The sequence below is a fragment of the Tamandua tetradactyla genome, chromosome 26 (assembly GCF_023851605.1).
Source record: "Tamandua tetradactyla isolate mTamTet1 chromosome 26, mTamTet1.pri, whole genome shotgun sequence".
Classification (NCBI taxonomy): Eukaryota; Metazoa; Chordata; class Mammalia; order Pilosa; family Myrmecophagidae; genus Tamandua; species Tamandua tetradactyla.
This window is the reverse complement of record NC_135352.1, coordinates 42938933-42961507: the sequence shown is the minus strand read 5'-3', so window position 1 is coordinate 42961507 and position 22575 is coordinate 42938933. Positions and strand designations below refer to the sequence as shown.

Here is a 22575-nt window from a genome sequence, read left to right as displayed (position 1 = left end):
GTTGGAAGGAAAACATCTCCGTCCGGGCGACCCGGGCCGTGGCAGCCGCAGGGAAGCTGACTCACGGCTGGATCTGCCCCCGACCCCCTCCCTCTCCGCTCTCTGCCAAGCCCGGATTGCAATCAAGGAACTGGTCTTCCCCACCTCGCGTCTGAACTAGCATTGCAGGTCCTTCGTTCACACGCCGTGCCCTCCTCCTCACACGGTGGCCAACCTCCCGGGACACAACAACGCCCGATGCAGTGCAACGGGCAGACGGCTCGGTTATCTTTCCAATTTATTACCCTAAGTGTGATCCGCTTGGAAGAGGGGTCTGTGATTCTGGACTTGCCTCTTTTAGCTGGGAGTAAGCACGAATGCAGAAATCATTAGATCTCTAGCCAAAGAAGTGCTGAAGCAGGGCTAGAACCAGGGGGACAGCTGGCTAATGAGCAAAGGGTAAATTCCAGAGAGCCATTGGGCTGCGAGGAGGCGAGGAGAAGGTTATCTCTGAGGCAGACGGCAGTGAACAACCCCTGATGGCAGTAAACAGCACCGGGTGCCACAGGGAATTATCTAGGACCAGCAAAGGAGGAGGAGGGAGAGAACAAAAAATTAACTAGTAAAAGGAACAGAAAAACTATTAAAACAATCCCTTCCCACAGTTTTGAGCACCTCTTGTCTCTTTCCTCTTGTGAGAGCGTCCACACATCCTTCTCGTGTGTACTAAATAAACTTTGGATCTGTTCACCTAGGCTGTCCCCTTGAATTCTTTCTTGCTGAATGGCCAAGAACCTAGAAATTCTGGCAGCAGCGCTTGGTAATCGCATTGCCTTTGACTTCCTCCCAGTCCAGCAAGGACACACGTCTGCTATTGCTGACAGCTCCTGCGTGGGTTGACACCTCGGGGGAGGTGGAAGCCTGATGCAAGTCCACTGGCTGCAAAGTGCACCACAGACCCCACGTGGGACCTCCCCAGCTGGCTCTCGGGGTGGGTGGGTCGGGGGAATGGGTGCAATTACTCCAGACAGGCCTGACCACCCTGCTTGGAGTGAGGGGATGCACAGGTGAAGCCCTCCAACGTGCTGCTGCTGCTGTCCCCAGACCTTTGCCGACCCTTTGAGACCACAGGCCAGTAGCTGACCCACCTTCCCCTGGGTGACTCTGGTGGAAGGTGGGCTCACGTGGAAGCTGATGGGGGGCGCTGGTCAGGAGGCTGAGGGGTGGACCAATGGGGCATGTAGCGGCCTCTCCCAGCCCTCACCTACCCCCACCCCCCATTTCTACTGTGTCCAGATGGCCCAGAATGTTTTCATCGCACGGCCCAGGGGAGATGTTGGTCTAATGGAGAGGCCTGACCACACCTTAAACCTGAAATGGGAAACCAGCAGCCTCAGCTGCTTATCGGGGCAGGACCTCTCAGTGGCAGGGCCCCTTCCCCTGCCCCCATCCCCCACCTCCCAGCTTACATAAATACCCCACCCTCCAGCAGGACAGATTCGTCCCTGCTCTCCGACGCAGGGTGTGCAGTACCGATCTTGACCTGAGCCGCCGGCCTCCCCAGGAGACTGGCCACGACGGGCCTCTTTCCCTGCTGTTGGACCTTTTGTGCTATGAAGGTAATTAAGTGGCCATTTGCTGAGAGTCTTTTCTGCCTGAGCCAGCTTTCCCCATGACACACCATTCAGCAGCTCACTGCACGGGCAGGGAGGTATACCTGGTATCTGCCTCATCATCCCTGTTGCCAGAAACTGTTCATCGAAGGGTGAACACAACACGGCATATTATCTGTGTTTGTAGAATCTGCAGAGCCCATCACTCTCAGCCTTTTGGCTAGGATCAAATAAAGCACTGTAGTAACTGTTTTTTTTGTAATCCTTTCTTTTATATGAATACATTTATTGTCTTATCTTTATGCTGACAATAAGAAGACAATCTTGTTGTGGCAACACTAACTCATGCTTTCCGCTCCAGGTGGCCCAAAAAGGACCAGCAGGTAGTTATTTAAGATTTTGAGGCAGCATTTAAAACCTATCAACAAAGGGATATGCTGCGGCATGAGGGAAGAAGCTTCCCATTATCAGAGATTTCGAGCAGAGCTGGACTACTATTTGTTAGGGACAGTGTAGAGAAGATTCATAAATTGGACAACCTTATACTTATTTTCCAACTCTGAGACTATACGTGTCCCTGAAAATCATTCATATTAATATTAGGCCTTACCTAACTCCTTTGACTGAGGCCCAAGCAGCACATGACATTCCAAAACCTGCAAAAAAATTTAGCAACTGTGTGTCCTGACTCTTGGAAATATGGACCAGGTAACATTTCCAGTTAGAATAAAACATTGCTGTTTTCTTTTGTGATGACATAATTGCCAATGCTGTGTCATCAGTGCCAGCATTAACCTGTCTTTGCCTGAAAGAATGCAGGGATGGCGGCTGTATGTATAGTGGATTGGATAACTCCCTCAGCCATAGCTATCTTGTCTTTCTCTCTGGTATACCCTAGGGTTAAAATACTGCCTTTTCCCTCTTTCACTTGCTCACTATCCCATTTCCTTGGGCTCGGCCTGGATTTGGGACTGCCTAGGGCTCCATGCCAGTTCAGCTTCTCGTGCTGTCTCCCCGGGGAACTCTCTGGGCAGGTGAGTTTCCTGGCGTCTTGGGGAGGGCTTGATGGCATGTGCTAAAACTTACTTTTCGGGAGGGAATTAGAGTTTCTGAATTTAGAAAAAGTTTTGTACTTTTACATAAAAATGACCCCATTTTCCTCTTTCCCCAAGAAATGCGGCAATGCAAACAGCAGGGACGGGCACTAACCAGTTTCCCTATCATCGGAGAGAGTAAATCAGGCCACAGCTGCAGGCCGTGAGACGCGACACAGTCCTCACACCTGCACACACCCTTTATTAAAGCAACAATCAAAAGTACAGGATGGAGCGCATGGATTTTTGTTTTTGTTACTGTAACATTAACTTAAATATTAGTCATTTGTTTACATCTTTAAATTATTTTTTTTAAGTAAAATAGTTCATAAAATCACCAGTTTGACATTTCTGCCAAACTTTTTCATGTTATTTTCTTATCTTAATAAACAAATCCAGAACTACTGAAATGCAGCAAATCAAGCATAAGTGCAAGCACCTTCTCTGACCCTAACTCATTATTAGCAGCTCAATGGTCTGAGAGATGAACGGAAGGCTTGTATTATTGGTTAAATAAAAATATGCCAGACTATTCCTAGAATTATTTGCTTTCTATTTTTATATTCTCTAGCTTCAATTTTGATTGTGGTCTTCTTACCTCTAAGTATTAGCCCCTTTCAAAGTTTCATCTCTAACAAAAAAAAAGATCATTATCACCTTTATATGATATTTTCTTGTATTAACAGGCAAACACTCAGGCCTTTGGAAAATATGGCAAGCAATTCAGCTGTATTTGATTTTTTTCTCCACCACTGATTTGTTTAATCCAAACCTGGTTAATCACTGTACTAATTCTAAAGGAGTTGTTTGGAAAAAATGAACTTTGTTATCTACTAAAGGATTTTTAAATGGGTAGGTGAATGTAAAAATGACCAGCGCTTTGAAGGTAACAGGTGCTTAAAATATGTGCGTGTAAATACACAGATTTGGCAGATTTTTAAAGAGTACTGACAAATTAGCTTAAAGAGCAAGAACAGAAACAGGGATGTGATTTTACAGGTTCTGTGAAGACAGGTACAGAACAGAGTTGAACTGTGCTGAGAAAATAAGGATATCTGCAAGCCTCCATTTTCTCAGCAAAGGAAACACTGAGAAGAAATCCCCGCAGTGGCAGTGCCGGTGAAGAGTTTCAGCATGGATGCAACACTGTATTTCAATCTGTGTAATAAAAAGCGTCTGACTGGGCTTTTGAAAATGTTTCTACAGTTGAGCTGGGCTGTGTCGGCTGGACCCCATTTCCAGTGTGCCTGTTGAAAGCATGCAAATATTTTGTGTACCCTGAATTCTCTTCATGTACTGTGCTAAAGAGCTTGAGCAGATCCCACATCACCAGTAAATAACAGTACAAGCATCAGATTTTAAACATGTTACCAGGCAGGTAAAACAACTTACACAGCCATAGTTAAAGTCTGTCTTTCCATAAAGTTGCATTCTTGTTATCTCACATTTGCCCTTCAAAGGGAAGTTTCAACATGGACCTCTATAGTTAGAAGTGAAGGCCTGAGGGATGGCAGGCCTTTTAGCTTAGTCTTGAAAAAGGAATGCTCACAGGCATCCGAGACAAATCATTCTGGAGGTAACGACATGACACAGAAAGGTCTGGGGGGGTGGTGGGGAGAACATTCACATATTTTGAGAGAGATTTCTGTATGTTATATATCACATTTGGTTCCTAGAGATCTTAGTCAAGTATTAATATTTCTTTTTGCCAAGCATGATATACAAAAAGATGATCATAGTAGATGTGCCCTAAAGATATGAAAATATAATATATAAAACAAACCATTATAAATTACATAGATTCTCAGTATAAAATTCTGTATTTTTCCATTTAGAATAAATACCACCCAAGCTTACAGATAATCTACATGAATCAAATATGCACACATCTGAATCATTTTTAGAATTTCAAGAAAAAAATTTAGGGATAAGAGCAGGATGACTCAGAAATCAGAAATTGTCTGATTTAAAAAAATGACTACATAGACCCAAAGGACATAGGCTGAGATTCATTTAGTGTTAAGCTTTTACAACTGCCCAAGTGAATCTCACATTCACACACACACACACACGCTGCAGCCATACTTACATGAGTTTTTATGAAGCTGAACAGTTCGCTTTATCTTTGAAAATCAGCTAAAAGTTACAAGGTCTTCCATATTTCAAATTTTGCAGGAGGGCCTCTGTCATTTTAAAAAGAAAGCTACAGGATGGAGAGGGAGAATTTGGAATTTCTGGAAGCAGAAATCCCTTTTCGAAGCCAAGGTCGAGAGCAGCTGGATGCTTCAAGCGGAAGGAAGGTTTGAAAACCTCTGAGTACCTTCTCCACCACCCAGTCTGCAAGAGCTACAGACAACCTGGAAACACTCTTTGGTCACACATTTCTGCTCCTGCTTCGTAAAAAGTTTGTGTATTTTTAGATTACCTATTTATTATCCCATTATCTCTGAAGAATGCCCAGATGGAATGGAGACCGGCGCGTACGTGTACGGTGGGGATCTGTACATGAGTTTCGGTGGAATGAAAACTGAACAGAATGAGGAAGAAGTACACACAAAATCACACAAAAACGTTTAAGTCTCTGTTGCTGATTTGTATATACAGATTCATGGTGAAAATTTGTTGACCTCCATGATAATTAGAAAAGTATTATATTTTAAGAGCTGGGGACAAAAGTTTGTGGACCCCAAATAAAATCCTAGCCCAGAGAGCACAAACAGGGGCTGCAGTTTCTCTTGCTTTCTCACTACCAATTCTTTCATGTGACCACCTAAGAAAGACACTTCTCTAGTAGATGCCAACAGCTCATTTCCCGCCAAGAGGTGCCTGCTCAAACTCCCTGCCTCTCACGCTGCCCGCCACACCGGTTATTTATGCATAGAGAAACCCATCAAGGCCACTTCTAGGGCAAAACCCGCTGTCCTCAGTTACAGAACAGATATGCTGTAACGTGTGAATAACAAGCACATCCAGTCTCACGTACCAATCTCTGCTTTCAGCACAGCTTATCTCATGCAACGGGACCCATCATGGGAAATCACAAGCTTTTTCCATAAAACTATGACTAATAGAGCTAGAAGGGATTTTGGGGCTTGATGAGTGCAAGCTGCATAGTTCACAGATGAAAAAGATTAAACCCCAAAGGTGGAAAGGGAGCTGTCCAAGGCCACTTGCCTAGAGAGGACTCAATCCCCACGTCTGCTTTCTCATCCCCAGCGTGTCCTCATGTCACCTCCAACATGCCAACCTGTCACCGGATGTGGCCACAACCCCAAGACCACGTTAAGGTCGTTTCTCACTCACAAGTAAAAATGAAATAATGCCCATTATTCTCCCCACGAGTAAATCTCCAAAATGCAGACGTTATCCTAATGATTGGGGAGAGCGGGGTCGGTGGGTAGGGGGCAAGGAAGATGCAGGGCTTGTCTGAAATGCTACGATTTTCCACAGCTAAAGCTTTTCATCTGAAAACGTAATGCAGCCTAAAGCGGGTGGGTGATCCCAGAGACAAATGGGGAAATCTTTAAAGGAACCACAGAAAGGAGCAAAGACGAGCAGTGGTTTGGGCCTGTGAGAGCACAAGGCCATTTAAACGGCCCTCGGAGCCCGCCTGCGCCCTCCTATGGGTGGGGAAACCGAGACCCAGCCTTGCCCAAAGCCAGGCCGCTGGTCAGCGGGAGTCACGGAAGAAGGTGGTAACCTCTGGCCATCCTCCTTCCATCACATCACGCTCCTCGCATACAACGAGCTCCTCGCATACGAGCCGCTTGCTCGTTGGACTGAAGGGGAAAGCAGTACTTTTGGCCTGAAGTTGGACAGCTCTGCCCCCTGTGCCACCACTCGGACCCTTCCCCACCCACTGAGGAGCCAGCTCATTAAACAGCCGCGCAGGCTACCAGTCTGGGCCCCAAATCAAGTGCTTGGCAAACGGCCCCTGAACAGCCTCCTGGAAAGCCAAAACTCTACAGTTTACGGGAATTCATCAAGGGACTCTGGTCTTTAGAAGCAATGCACTGTCCACATAGAGAGCCGGCCTTGGCTGGGAGGGCAGTGTGACTCGCACGTCGCCAGGACTGCCCGAGGGCAGAATGGGTGCACGGGACCCCTGACCACAGCCTGCCTCCCTGCAAGGCTCTCCGAACTGGACCGGTAAACACATTTTTATTTGGCTACTAAAGTGCTAATTCTTGGGCAAAGTTTTTCTCAGTTTCACAGCAGCAGCTTCACTGGAAACAAAAAGCAATGTATGGGAAACGAACAAACAGAAAAACCCAGTAATGAGCACATTAACTATTTCAGAACATTACAAATGACTTCTCGGTATCAGCCCTGCTGGGGTGAGTGAGTCCAGAGCCTCTGAGGTAAATGTTCTAGGGCAAAATAAGGTCAAAAACGGCAAAGATGACTAAACCGGAAAGAGCTATCAATATCAATATAAAAACACTACTCCAGTATAAGGGAACAGTAAAAGTAATTAAAACTGAGAAGAAAGTGCAACGAACCCAGGTACATGCATTTGCTATCAGTAGGAGAGCTATGATTTTTATAAAAGGAAACGCAATGCAGTTGTGCATCAGGCAGGGCTGCTGGGCTCGGAACATCTTACAGCAGTGTACTCTTGGCAGAAAGGGCATCGCCAATTCGGGAATTTGGCAGACAGAAGTCCATAAACTCATCTCCGGCGGACAGACAGCTGTGCAGCATGAGCAGTTCTGCATCGTGCTATTTCTCCCACGCCCTGCAGCTGGGCGAGCCCCGACCCGAGGCGCTCCAACGGCATCACTCCCCGACGGGGTGACCAAGTCTCCTGGTAAGGCTTAGCGGCGAGTGCGGACGACGACGGAATGACAACGGGCAGCCCCTGATTTTCTGGATGTGCATAGCTTTTCAGGGTCGATATTAGACATGGCTTTCATAGACGACGCAGGCGTTCTCGTCTGGTGCGGGCTCTGCAGCTCGCAAGTGCGCCGGGGGCAGCGCGCGCGCTGTCCCCTCCTGGGGCGTGGGCTCCTCGGAGGTCAGCTCGGTGGACGTCACGTCGGTGGAAGGCTCTGCGGTTTCTGGGGACCGGTCGCCCGACGGTTCCGTGCCCTCGTCGTCTCCGCCGGCGCCCTGCACGGTGTCCCGGTCATCACCGGGGTCCCGGCTGCACTGCGGGTGGACGGACACCTTGATGGCGATGTGCTGGGGCTGCTCGTGCAGCGACGAGGCGTCCGAGTCGGCGGCGGGGGCGTCGCTGGGCTCCCGGGAGCTGGGGATGGTGTAGACCTCGTCCGCATCGCCGGGCTCGGAGCCGTCGGGGGCCGGGCGCCCCAGGTGGCGGCCCTGCTCCTCCAGCCCCACCACCTCCATGAACTCCTCCATCGCCGCCCTGCAGTTCATGATGAGCGGCGGCAGCGGCACGCTGCGGGCCAGCTCCTCGATGTAGCGCGCGAACTCCATGGTCTTGAACTGGGTCACCTTGGCCAGCTCCAGCGTCTTGGCCGACGTGATAATGGGGATGCGCTTGGCGATCTCGAAGGCCTTCTGCAGCTTCTCGGCGCCCTCGGTCCGGAAGAACTCGTTGATGGCCTGCTCGGTCTTCTTGAGGTGGCTGCTCATCATGCACAGGCGCGTGACATTCAGGGCCAGCACCACGGCGAAGGCGGCCAGGCACACGGCCATGTAGTAGACGCCCATGTCCCCCGACGTGAACACCACCCGCAGCGTGACCGTGTTGTTCACCGAGCCGTGCCTGTTGGACGCCACACACGTGTACTTGCCGCGGTCCGAGAAGGCCACCCTGGTGACGTTCAGGAGGCCGTGGGCCGGCATCTGCCACTTGCCTGCGGGAGGGAGAGGAGAGAGGTCAGCCCTGGCGGTGGCCCCCGCGCGGCCGCCCCCACCCAGGACGCGGTGCTCGGCCGGCCCCCTGCTGCCACGTGGCCGCCCCCGGCCCTGGGCGGGTGCGGCGGGGGGAAACGGAGGCCCGGGCTAGGCCACCCTACAAGGGCACCGTTCTGGAAGCGACGGGACCAGGAGACGACCGCGGGCTCCATAAACCGCCCTGCGCGAGTCTGCGTGCCGGCAGGGAAAGGGCCAATCTGGAGAACGCTGGGGTTTTACTGAAAAGCACCGAGGTTTAGCGGGCGGTCCTTAGCTGCAGCATGGGACTTTCAAGCCTGCCTGGGAGCACGACTCCACGATCTGTTTACTTGGGTCAAAGCAGGGTCAAGCCTCTCAGAATTAAAGCTTTGGAAGCTACAAATGAATTGAAGTCTAACCCATCACCTGGGCCCCTCACCTTTGGGACTGAAATTACCCTGGCACCACCTCATCTCAAAACAATTGAGGGCACTGGGTATGAGAATCTACCAATTGTCTATAAAGTTACAAGCTACCAATGTGAAAATGCACAGGCTAGGTATGAATTGATAGCCATTTATTTCACCTTTGCAAATAAATTCCGGGACAAGCCTGACACGAAGGAGGGCGCGCCCGGATAAACGTGGACCTTCCTTCCCCTCTCCCTAGGAAGGTGAGCTCGGACCCGGCGCTGCCCTGGGAATGAGGTCCCCATCTGATCAACTGTTTTCATTTAACTCTCACCCTGCCACTGCCCACCCTGCGGAATGTGATTCCAGGTTTGGCCTCAGGTCTCGGTCTGTGCCCTCCTGAGATCCTGCCACAGCCTCTCCTGTCCTGGGGAAGGAGCAGGCAGAGTCCTCCTTAAAAGTGCTCCTGTCCCCGAAGCCAAGCACAGGGAGCTCCCAGAGATGGGCACTTCCACACGTCCGTTCATTATCTAACTTTGGCACGTAGTTCTGTTTGTTCCTGCCTCCGCCTCACAATGGCTTCTAACCTAATATTTCCTGAAGGACCGTTTGTGGTCATTATCAATGCCACAAGCTCACAAGCTTGCTCGCCTGTGGCCCGAGGCAGTGGCGAAGCCCACGGATGCCCACATGGTGTTTTGTTCCTCAAAGAGCATCTGTGAAGAGCAGCTCCCGCTGTCCTGAGTAAGCCTCTCCTACTAATACAGCCAGCGAGTTTCCTCTAAGCCTACGATGCTAAGTTTGGAAAACCAAGTGACTTTTCAGCCTCTCGTGGATGTGTCTGAACAGACCTATGTGTCACATGGCCTGTGAAGTTTTCCCTCCTTCAGACGGGGCGTGGGCTTCTGGCCCTTTCATCTCCCGAGCGTGGATTATCACATTTCAGCTGCAGTTGTATCTGAATATACAATGACCGGAGGGCTGGAAAGTTTGCAAGTTTATTTTCCTGTAACTGTCATGTTTCGTAAAAGTAGGTTACAGCAGGCATAGGGGAAGAAACTATAGTTGATCGAAAGTTTATTATATGTGGAAAGTACTGGATTTCAAAGAATTATGGACTATGTTTGTAGTAAGTTCCACACATTTATCTTTTTTTGTTGGAAAAATATAGCAGGAAATAGGGGTGCGGGCATGAGAATTTGAGTTTATTTCTAAGGGGAATAGACAGGATCAGTCGGCACAGCCCCCAGCCCTGCCACCACTTTCGTGGGAAAATTACCTGTAAACACAAGAATAGACTAATAGGGACCTGGGTGGGAAAGGAAAAGCAGCGGCGAGGGTTCACCTACGGAGACAGGCATCTGATGCGACGTCAACAGCTCCCGCTCCACCCTTAGAAAATAATGGTAGTGACAGCTGCATTCTGATCATTAAAGAAAAATGAAATGTCAAAGCACATACAACACACCGAGGTTCAACTCTATTGGATATTTCAGGAGGCATAGCTATTTAACTGAACTTGAACTTCATAGCTATTTAACTGTCCCCTGACCTGCAGTTACCTGACCTGGAACTGACAGTTCAGCTCAGATGGCCATTTAGCCACTTCAAAAGTTTCCTTCCAAACTGTTAAAGGGCACATTTAAAAGCAAATACAACCTGATTAGGTGATACTTGCGGTTTGTTCTGGGGAAACCGGAGAGATGTTCAACAGGTAATTATTACTAAGGAGCATATGCTTCTTAGTCCAGGACAGCGAGCTACACAGCTGACCAGCGCATGTCGTTTACTCTTAGGAGTTCAAAGCCACGGGGCTATGCAGTGACTGTTTCTACTTAACCATGAGCACCTCGAGCATGAATGCCTACTTTACGACCCTGATAGAGCTGGGCAATTACCTCTCACACCAGCTCCAGCACCTGGCTGAACGCCTGAGGCCTCTCAGCACCCTATTCCCAACAAGGGACAAAGCCACTGAGGCAGCTTTTCACCTTGGGGCCCTTTATTAGATTCCTCTCAAAACAAACGTATTTTTTTATTTTTGATTTTTTTTATACATTTATTATTCCCCCAAGGGGGGTGCACCGTTCCTGGAAGTACTGCAATACCAGGTGGATGCGTGCAGGGGACGGAGCAAGCTCCTATTCCATCTCCCAACTCCAAAACTCCATTTAATATATTGTCCTCGGATAGAGTCGGTATCAGATATTAAGCTGATAAGAACAGGTACTACACTTAGCCAAAAGGCTGAGAGGCGATCAAACATTTATTTTATGGATTAACATTCATACCATTGAGCTCTCCTCTCAGGTGTGATATGGTAAAATGAGTATGTGACTAGGATTAAACATTCCAAGTCTCTGAGAGCCAAAGCACACCTACTAAACACACACACACACACACACACACACACACACACACACACACACACACACAAACATCCAAGGACCGCAGTGCCAGGGGAACTAAGATTCTGTCCTCAGAGATGACGCGCATCATCCGCTCTTCTTTTTAAAGGCTGATACAGTCATTCCTTCCTGAGTACCAAGACTTCAAATAGCTCTCAGTCTCAGCGTGCCCCTTTAATGATAGAAAAATAATTCTCTTTTAATTTTATACTGCTCCCTCGTGCAGCTGTGAAAACCACGGAGACAGCCCAGGCCTGGGGTTGGGGCGCTCCCACATCTGCTGAGGGCCCAGGCTCGGGAAGACGGTGCACATGGGCCCCACCCACCCAGGGGCATCTGGGCGGCCCTCTCTGTCCACAGACACCACGGTGGTCCTGGGAAGGCCCTGACTTCTGTGTCCCACGTTCAAGAACTAAACCCGCGCCAGTGAGCGCAGGGGGCCCTGAGCGCAGCGCACCAAGCCGGGAGACTCAGTTTCCGTGGACTTCCGTGCACTGGGAGGTGACTGCTGACTCCCCATTAGGCGGCATCCCCGGGGCACGCGTGAAACCCTGAGGGCCGCCGCGGAGGCTAAGTGCGCTCGCCGCGGGCCCCGGATTGGGAAGGACAACAGGGTCAGACCTTCTGCAGGAGATGTCCCCTGTCCACGCCCCCTGGCCCCCAGAGCCGCCGGGCCCTCCCCCCGCCCCCCCGCCCCGTCCAGCAGCTGACAGGCGCCCGGGGCGGGCCCCGAGGTCTCAGTCTGCGGGGACCGAGACGTGCGGGGATGGGTGGCATCTTCCCGAGCAGCCCCCGGCGACCATCCCGCGTGGAAAAGCCAGGCCCAGGGCGCGCCATGATCGGGGCGCCGTCGGGCAGCGGGGCAGAGCGCGGCGCTTCCTCGTCGGTCCCCCTGCAGCCGGCACGCTCCTCCAGCAGCTCCTAAAGTTGGGGAGACGCGCTCCCTGACGGCAAAACCTCCCAGCCCAGAGAGGGGGGCCGCAGTCCCCGGACACACAGTGGCAGGTCCTGGAGAGATGCGGCGGGGGGCGGGCTAAGCTGGTGGGGTGGCAGTGGAGGCGGGTGGGAGGGAGGAGGGCACGGGGAGCGGGGCGCGCACACAAGAGACCACGCGCAAGCAGCCGAGTCCCACACCCTCTGTAAAGCCAGCCAGGTGAAGGCAGCGCCGGGCCCACGTGCGGCCAGGCTGCGGGGGTCTTAAGGCTCCAGGCTGGCTGTGTGCCGCGCGCGCGGGGGCGGGACCCCTCCCACCCACCCCCCACGCCCCGCGCCGCCTCCCTTCACACCTTCTCCCCCCGAGAGGGGCCACGCTGGCTCTCCGCACAGCACACACGGTCCTCTCTGCTGGACAGCTCCCCTCCCCTTCTCAGTCCGTGGCCCCCACCCCCAACACATGCCTAGTCCAGTGGAGACCCGACCCGGCATGTCAACTCATTCCCTGGGAAGCCTTGTCTGAGCCTGATTAAACCAACGGAGAAGAACCGAAAGTCAGGAGTAGATGCAGGGAAATGTAGGCGTTTTAAAGAGGAGGAAAGTGACACTTCCAATCAGTGGGGAAAGAATACTGGGATGATTTGCCTATTCATTTAAAAGGAAATAAAGTTAAATTCCTATTTTATGCGATATACAAACATAAATTGCAAGTACTCTGATGAGCTAAATATAAAATTAATTGAAGTTTAAAATTAATAGAAGTTATAAAACTATTTTTATAACTTTGATATAGGGAAACTTTTTAAGCATGTCAAGAAAACCAGAAGCTATAACGGAAAACAATGATGGACTGGACGTCCCCCAAATTTAAAATTTTTGCAATATAAAATATGCCATATTAAAATAAAGTTAAAAGCAAATAAGGATTGGGAGAAAATTCTGCAATATTTGACTGACAAATGCTTAGTAATTATAAAATATAAAAAGCTACTCCTATAACTCAAGCAAGTGAAGACAAACAACCCAAAGGAAAAAAATTGGAAAAGGAATGGACAATTCATAGAAAATAGGGATGCAAATGATCTCAGAGCACAAAATCACTGATTAATTAAAATCACAATTAAATTTAAAGATATCAAAGCAAAGTTTGAAAAAGAAACAGCCTTTCCACCTTCCACAGTTATGGGTTATGCTGAGAGTGGGGGAAAAGGACCACCCCCAAACACCGGAAGCGGGAGTTAGGTTGGAGAACCTCTGGAAGGCTGATTGAGAGGCATTTATTAAAATGTAAAATGAATGTAACCTATGACCTCGGAACTCCACCTTTAGCCTTTTAGTCTCTAGAAATAGTGCTCTAAACATCAAAATGTTTACGGCAACACTATGTTCAATAGCAATTAGAAACTATCTATCAAGAAGGGAAAGTGGATGGTTTTAACTTTCTTTGTGATGCTCCACATTTTTCAAATTAGAAAAACAAACCAATTACTTATATGTTTCAGTAGCCTATTCCTCAAAAGTCTCTTATTTCCCAAAATCTAATTTAAAAGAGATGTGGACATGGTGGGTGAACACAACAGCATCAAAACAAACCTTCTCAACTTGTAAGGAAACAAAGAACAAACAAAAAACTAAAATACACCAAACTGTAACACTGAAACGCAATGGCTTCTGCACACTGCTTCTAATAGATGTGTAAAACGGGTCACGTGCATTTCAGATCACTACCTCTAGGAGAGAAATTCTTCACATCAGGCAAGTCTAGATCGACTGGAAAATCATTCATGGATGTAAGAAAACCAGGGCAGGAGAAAAATCCTTTTCTGGATGGTTTTCCCCCACCGGAACTCAGGCCCTGCTCCCTGCCTCTGGGAGAAGCCCTCCCTCGGGTCCCATGCTGAGGGTGCTTGGGCCGGCACCCCTGGCTCCCCACGGCGGCATGCCCCACAGCCAGGGGACGCGCTCAGGACAGGTCAGAGCACAGGATGACATCAACAGGACAGCGCCCGACCAGTGAACATGTGGAGTGGATCTCATTATAACGTGGCCGTGGACCTGTGAACCTCAAGAAATGGCACGGGACTTCTGCCACTGGAACCCAGAGCTTTTGCTCATGCAAGGGCCACCTGCCCAGATGACCGCCGTAGACAAACGAGCAGCACCGATGCACCCTGGAACCAAGAGCTGCAGCGAAACTGAGAGCAAAGCCACAAAGACACTCTCACGACAGCTTTTCTCCAAACATCCTTCCACAGAAATCTTATGTTTTTCCAGTTTCTCCTGAGGACACTGAGCATTAGAAACGAACATCATTTCAAATGCTAAGCTCTTTGAACTGCCTTCAAATCACTTACGAGAAGGATTTCTTTGGCCCTATCTTTCTGTGAACGTATATGTAAACAGCTAGACAGCTGGGCTGTATTCCCAACTAGAGGTGGGGAAAGATGAAAACTCTGCTTACAATCCCGTCTGGATACTTGGATTAGGCTCTTAAGCCTCACACACCCATGCTTTTCATGGCAAGTTCCATTTGCCAAAACAAGTAAGTTGTTTTCTTGAAACCAACTTAGATAAAACTTCTCTGGCGGCAAGAATTCCAGAAAATGCTTTTGCAAACATAAACGCAACACCAAGATTCACTTGTGTGAGTTTGTATCGGCACTCGTCAGGCAGGAACACAATGTGCACGGTGTGTGTGTGCGTGTGTGCGCGCGTAAACATGGTGCATGCCTGTGAAATCCAGGCTGCTGAAGGGAAAGGCTGGTGCGTGCCCTTTTACAAGACGTAACTGCAAACTGGCGGCCCCGCGTGCCTGCCCCCGCCTCGGGCTTCAGCAGGAGGTGGCAGCTCTGTGAAGCTGCTGGTTATAAAATCGCGGGCTGCAGGGCTCTGGCGTCACGTTCCACAGGCCCTCCTGCCCACAGCCCTCTCCAGAGGCCTCTTCAGAGAGTCTAGGGCAGCTCACCAAGCTCCTTCCTACATCTTGGGGAGCAGAGTGGCTCGGGGTGATATGGGTTGGCTGAGCTCAGCATTCAGAGAGGCGCGGAAAGGAGGACTTTTCTGTCTGGAGTCTGCAGCCCTGCTCCATGTGAAAAGTATAAAGAATATGGGAAAAAACCTACTCTCTTTTCACTGCCTGGCCAGAGAAGCATCTGAGCCTTCAGTTTACTTGCTCTAGTGGTCCTTACAGCGTCGAGTGTGTCGCTGCACTCGGGCTGGCAGTCATCTTTTCCGTGGGTAGCTCTATAGGTGGCCTTTCCCAACAGAAGCGTCGGGGTCACACAAACACTTCCACAGGGGGACTCGCAGCCCTCAGCCCCTCTGGGACAGATCTGGAAGGGTCTTCCCACAGCTAAGACTGACTCTGCCTGGCCTTCCACTCCAAATTCAGAGCACGACTCCATTGAAAAACCAACAACAACACTCTAAATGGTGGTTACTTACTGGGTAGGCCCATGATATGGCTCAACCTGGAAAACGAACCTAAGTACATCCATTAAAACACTTCATTGTGAGTTCAGACAGCTAACTCAAAAGTCTACTTTGGAATAACTCCTTAGTTAGCTGAAGAATGCTCCTTTGGGTCGGATCAGGGTTTCTCAACCTGGATGATTCTTCGCTGTGGGATGTTCAATTATTACAACCCTACCTGTAGTGAAAAAGGATTGCTCCCATTTATGGATGAGAAAATTGAAGGAAATTGCTCAAAGACTTCAGTATGACATTTTGAATTTCCAATAATAAATTCATGGTTACCCAAATTTTATTTAATGCCCTTCGATAAGCTGATTTTTTGCTTAAATACTTTGTACCAAAAAATTCAGTATGTTTTCATAAGTTAATACGCCACTTCACATTGACACCTAGTAAAGGATAATCTACAGTCAACGCTGTGGACACCAGCCTCCTTACACCCATCAGGCAGGGACTGTACACTACTGTTCTAACACTTGGCTGGCACAGCTTGTAGCTGCCTCTTGACGCAGTTAAAAGACACTTCACAGTCTTTTCAAAGAATTTGCAAAAGCAGAGAGAGAAAAACAACAGAAAATTGTAAGCTAAATGCAAAATCTATAATAAAGAATTCCACAAAGCCCGAGTAGCAGTTGTGCCAATTGTGAATGTCACATAATTCAGTCCAGGTTACCTGAGTGCATGTTTATTATTAAAGAAAATTCTTCCTTGCTTTTCGTATAGGACAGTACACCAGCATGGGAAACAAATCCACAGAACGGTCCAAAACCTAATTTTAAGAATTAGAAACTAATCTCGAACAGACCACAAGTGTTTCCAAGGGCCCTGACCTTTCTGAAATGCCTGTAATTCATCATCTGATAAAGGTGCCAAGTGCAGTTAAATGGTTTGAAGCCAGAGTAAGAAGCCACAGCAAAAATACACTGGGATAATTAGCACCTGAAATGACTGTGGTTTTCTCAAAACTATTTCTGGCAACTATGTATTTCTACTCACTTCTAGCTAAAGCAAAATTGAAAACAGGATATTTTGTGGTCATTTGTGACTTCTGAGTTATTTTTGTAACACTGGTGGTCAACCACCCCAAACGTGTGTTTTGGTGAATTACCAAAAAAAGAAAAAAAAAGAAAAAAACCTTCTCTAGAAACAGATGCCACGGCGGCTTCCTCTGATCCCATGGAACTGAAGCAACAAGCACCAGGGAAGCAAAGCAAACCAGCTGCTGCTCCTGCCAGCGGCAGGAAATGCTCCGTTCTTCCCAGGACAAGCGGAGCTGGCATGAGTAATGCCAGCTCACTCTTTCAGCACAAACAAGAAACGAAACGGTTCCTTTCCAAACTACTCACAAGGCGAATGGCAGTGTGCTCCCAGCTGACGGTGTGTAACTGCGTCCTTGCACCAGGCGTACCCACACGCTGCAGCCCGATCCTAGCACGGTGAATCCTGAGAGTCGCCACAATGCCTTTGCCTTCCAGAATTCCTCCCTGGCCCACCCAGCTCGGGCTTGAGACTCCTCAACATTTCTGATGATCCGTCTTTGCTGTTAGACATGATCACAGACCCAACTTGTCTGCCTTCATATCCAGCAGCAACTACCGAAGTGCCTGGAACAATCGTCTCTCAATCAGTACTTACAGAGCGAATAAACGGATGAAAAGGAAAATTGTTTACGCCAGTCCGTGAATGTCCAATGAGCACTTCCTACAGCCTAGACACCCCGTGCTAAGCGCTGGAGAGGCAGCAGTGAACGAGAGAAGCACGCTCCTTCCACCCAGGAGGACAGGCATCCACCACCGACTGCGGGAACGCAGGTGCTTGCACAGCTGTGTGACGTGCCCCTAGGAGGAGGACAGGTGCTGGGGGCACGGGCGACATGGGGAGCGAACCATGGGGCAGGGCCGGGGTCCCAGCAGGCCCCTCCTGGGTAGGGGAGGGAACAGGGCCTGAAGGACAGGGAGATGCTGGCGGCACAGACGGGGGACTCAACACCAGCACCACCATCTCAGCACACCTGGCGCCTCATCGGCGTGCAGGAGGCCAACACCTGCCGTCGTGCCTCCTGCAGGGGCGACGAGCACTCAGATGTTACTGAAGATTATGAATTGTGTTTGTCTGGTGTGAACACTAGTCCCAGCCTCTGAAATACAGTCCCAGGATACAAATATAATAATTTCATCTCAAATTCTATCGCCTCCTTGCTAAGTTACAAATGAAACATTGCTACATTTAAACTTCTAGCGGATCTTCCTGAGAAAGGAAATCTGTGTCCATGGTTATGATATGGGCATTTCTTCATCAGAAAAGATGTTAGAGTACAAAGGATGACCTAGAGCATGGGTTCTCTAAAAGGTTCTCACTCCAGCACTAAAATTCTAATATTTTATGATGACGAATCTCACATTTCTGCTATTTTCCATGTTTTAGCTGCTTGGCACAGTCGACTCTGTATAATACCCCTTGCTACGTCAGCTCTGAACTCAGTCATCAAACACTGCAATTACAAAAGCTGAGCTGGAACACCAAGGGCTGCCATCGTGACACTTCCAGGATCTAAAGGGCATCTTCCCTATGAGGTTTTGAAAGGGCTCAGGCTGTAGGAGCACAGCTGCTGGCTGCAAGCACAACGAGGGAGTGAGCTGGGACGGGGCAGCTCTCCAGCCTCTGCTGGACAGGCTGCCGCCAGCCGAGGTTACGGAAGGCCGCCGGACTCCAAGGGACACCTCAGCGCCCACAACACCAGCCTGAGTCAGCGGCCGCCACGCCCTAGTCCAGCCCCTCCACGCACGCAGGAGGAGGGCCAGGGGAAAGGACGAGGCCTGCCAAGGCCGAGTCCACCGCGCCGGTGCCCTTTTCGGCTGAAACATCGCTTCCATCTTTCAAGGCGGAAAGATGCTGCTTTGGTTTTCTTTCCGTGGGACCCGTGGACTCATGGCCCCGACTCTGACACCCGGGGACGACCTTGACCTCAGGGGCCGTGTGAACGGCAGGTCCAGGCCGGGAGTCTCTGCTCCCCTCCACTGAGGCACCCCACTATTCCTCGCAGTGGCCCAGCCTGCAGAGACCTGGGGCGGAAGGGAAGCCCCTGGGGCTGGGTCAAGGCTCCCAGAGTTTCTGTCCACCCATTACACGAGTGACGTCACCGCCACTGGCGGGCAGAGGGGCCGCAGGCTGGACGCTACCCTGCCCGCCCCCTCCCCTCCCCTCCCACTGTGGCTGGCCGGGGGTCTGGGGGCAGCTCTGCCCACTGGTACAGCAGGTCCTTGGGCGCGTCGGTAGGAGAGGTATCTGGACCACACTGTTGTCAGGCCTCATCCCATTTAAGAATGATGTGGGCCCAGGATGTTGCTTGGTGGGGAAGGAATTCCTTCCCAGGGGGTGAGACACACCCCTCGGTGTCGTGGAGGAGGGGAAGACGTCTGCTTATGCCGCAGGGGAGCCCGAGGGACGCATAGCCACCAGCCTCCTGCAGCTCTCGCCAGCGGGGACACAGCCGTGAAGCTTCGAGAAGCACGGAGCTGCCAGAGAACTCCAGGCCTTAGCCTCGCCTCCTTTTCAGAGCAGTTCAGATGAAATGAGGAAAAGAGGTGAAAAGTGAAGAAATGGGGAGAACCATATGGATCAAAGAGGAGAAGAAAGGAATGACCTGCTACTTGAGGAAAATGGTCTTTTTACTCACCCCCCCCCCGCCGTGTCCTATTTCACCCCACCTCAAACGCTCAGGAAAGGACGTGAACGCCCCAGGTCAGCCCACTCGGGCGTGGGTTCCCCGACAGGCGCTTCTCACGTCCAGCCCAGGACCGAGGCGGGGCACCATACGGCCTCCCCACGTCTCACCCGGCCTCTGCCTGGAGTCTGTGCGGAGCTGAGGTGCTCAGCAAGGCGAGTCCCGGTTTTCATCCAGAAGCCACCAGTACAAGCCTGAAACCCTCAGTAAAGCTGGGCAGCCTCAGGCCGTGCACTGCGCCCTCCCTCCCGCTGGCCCTGGCTGCAGCCGACCACGGGGCACTGGGGCAGGTCTTGGGGGCACAGGGTGATGCCCGCTGGGGGCTGAGAACTTCCACGCAGGCTCCACCTAGGAGGGTGGTCTTTCCACCCACGGCCAGTGGATTATCCTGACATTTAAGGGTGAACAATTACGTTCCTGCTTGGCCAAGCCACTGCCATTAAAACAATAAACAGAAATAGGAGCATTTTACATTTGTAAACAGGAAAAACAGAGGAAAAAAGGAATTACTGCTTTGACTCCTCAAAAATATCTATTTCTCTCTGCTGCCTTAGAAAAGCAAGAGAAAAGGAGACCTTTGAAACTGACGTGCCTAAGGACAACTAAAATTAAGCATGCTGGGCCAAGGTCATGTTCCCAGGACAGAACATTTGCGACAATGCAAAGCTTACCTCCTCCTCTCTCCTTCTCATCCTCTTCTTCCTTCAGCAGCTTGCCAATGGAGTTATACCACTTGAACTGTGGGTTAGGGATGCCATAAACGCTACAATTAATCAAGGCACTGTTCCCTTCCTTGACTATGATATGGTCAACTCTGGCAATGATTATGGGTACGGACTCCAAGACCATGTCCGTGCCGTTTAAAGTGCTGTTAGTCACATTTTTAGCAGCCGCGAGAGTGGATACTAGGATTAAAAAGGGCACAGACGGTAAAAAGCACAGGGTCAGATGGCTCTTTGATCGTTCCATCTTCTTTGCTTGCTCTGTAAGGCAACAGGGAGATGGTCTGCCGGTGGAATCTTCTACTGGACAGTACTGAGTTCAGAGCTGGCCATGGCACAAGCCTGTCCTGGATCCATAGAGTTGGTGCTTGATAAAGAACCTGTTAAAAAGAAACACACACATACACTAAACGTTAGCATTCAAACGTTAAAACATTTGTGTATAAAATGTTAGCAATCCAGCTAAAACACAAACGTACATAATCTTTGAACCCAAAAACAAATTCAGAAGCTGTCCCAAATGTTAAATTATATTTCTCACCAAAATCATAAGGATGGATTTTTATTCTTTTTGCTATTAAAACACAGAGCTCTTAGTAGGAGCAAATACATTTCTTATGTTAAATTTCTAGAGCTCAAAAAGCAATTCGGGCAGCTTTCGGTGAGTGTTACAAGGTCTGTTTCCAGCCCATCACCTGTCTTCACCGTGGATGAGCTGACCATCCACCCGGGAACCCTGAACCTCTCCTCCTCCAGCGTACAGGACTTCCAGGCTATCTCAGTGCCCACCGCGTGGGTTCTGCTGGCACTTTGAAAGCTCCACCACACTCAGTCTGGCATCCTCCAAGCTCCCCATTACAGCTTCCAGGGTACTCCTTCCCCACCAGCAATAACCCCTCTCCTCTGAGCTGCACGGCTTTTTCTGTTACCTACGAATTCCCGCTCACTCACTGAACCCCCCGGTTTCAATCTCCATCTGCTTGCTGAGGCTGCAACACATTAGCAAGTGTGGGCTGACACGGCGGGTGACTACTTCCATGCCACAGACCTCACCTCCACCTGGTCCTCCAGCCTCCATGTCACCCGCTGCTCCCATGGCCACCTGGGCCCCTCAGCTCCCCAAGTTCTAAATTCTGAGGTTCCACATAATTCTGAAGTTCTAAGTAAACCACCTATCATGGCAACCCACCATTCTTCCAGCTCCTTTACATCCCTGTTCAGCCTCCCTGGGCTTCCTAGCCCTTTTGTTTATGTCGGCCCCTCGTCTCCCTCCCCACCCTCCACCTGCAGGCTTCTCTTCTGTCTCCGTCTGCCCCCATCACCTAGACAGCAATCCCGTTATCTCTGCCCCCTGTCCTTGCCGCCACCACTCTGCCCATGTACGGCCTGGATCAGGTCCATCCCATGTCATCCTGGCTTGTCCAGCCCGAGGCTGAAGCACCACTGGAAGGAATCACGCAGCCATGGAACTATGCCGGGATAAACGAGCCCCCTTCCAGCTCTCACCACGGCCCTTGTGACACTCAGCACTCAGACGGCTCAGTCTCCTTTGTTCCTCTGATAGGAGCTTATACTTGTGCCAACACCAAACCGACCAAATGTTTTGGTTACATTTCAGTAGGTTACAGTGAGTGAGCCAGGAGACCAGGCTGTATGAGCCTCCTTCCCCATTCTACTCCTACATTTGTACATGCCAAATTTGTACATGTTTTATGTCTCGATTTCCAACCTGCATATCTTTTCTTTTCCTTTCCTTATTGCACAGGCTACGACCTCTATCTAGTACAGTGCTGAACAGAAGTGGCAAGAGCAATAGCTTTGTCTCCTTACTTTAAGGGAAAAGGCTTCAGTCAGTGAGTGTTATGTAGGGCGCTAGCTGCAAGTGTTCTGTAGATCCTTGTGTTAGGTTGACGAAGATCCCTTCTAGTCCTGCACGTGTGCGTGTGAACACACACACACACACAAACACACACACGATGCTGAATTTTATCAAATGCTTTCTAAAATCTATTGAGGTGATCATATAGTTTTTCTTCTTTGTATATTTCACTTATCTTTGAAAACAATCACTCAGGCTGCTGGGTGGGGGATAAACTGTAGAGGGGCAGGGGTGGAAGCAGTTGGACCTGCGGAGGCTTCTACACAGTTCCCATGGCCTGGGGGCTCCAGGGGCCACAGTGAGAAAGGAGAGAGAAGGGGACAATTCTGGGACTGACTTCACGGACAGAACTTGCCGACATATCAAATATGGAAGCCTGATGGAAATGCGTGTAAGGTTCTGCCTGGGCACTAGGTAGATGGGAAAACCGTATAAGGAGGTGAGAGATACTGCACAAAGATGGGAACAGTTGTTTTTAATTCTGTTTTGAACGTG

General features: G+C 49.9%; 1 protein-coding gene and 1 non-coding gene across 7 annotated transcripts in view; both read right to left on the bottom strand.

The window, feature by feature from the left end:
• Positions 1-2868: 2868 nt before the first annotated feature.
• Positions 2869-22575, bottom strand: part of MFAP3L (microfibril associated protein 3 like) — a 35133-nt gene continuing 15426 nt past the window's right edge. For 2 of the 6 annotated variants that reach the window (XM_077144401.1, XM_077144404.1), the window contains exons 2-3: positions 20151-20581; positions 2869-8511 (exon numbers count right to left, since the gene is read on the bottom strand). In XM_077144401.1, the coding sequence (XP_077000516.1) occupies positions 7586-8511; positions 20151-20448 (1224 nt within the window). In that variant the 5' untranslated portion in view covers positions 20449-20581 and the 3' untranslated portion in view covers positions 2869-7585. The other 4 variants (XM_077144406.1, XM_077144400.1, XM_077144405.1 and 1 more) reach the window with 4 other exon arrangements.
• LOC143670055 (U2 spliceosomal RNA) lies at positions 11015-11199 on the bottom strand. The gene has a single exon (XR_013169237.1). It is a non-coding gene; the product is annotated as a U2 spliceosomal RNA (small nuclear RNA).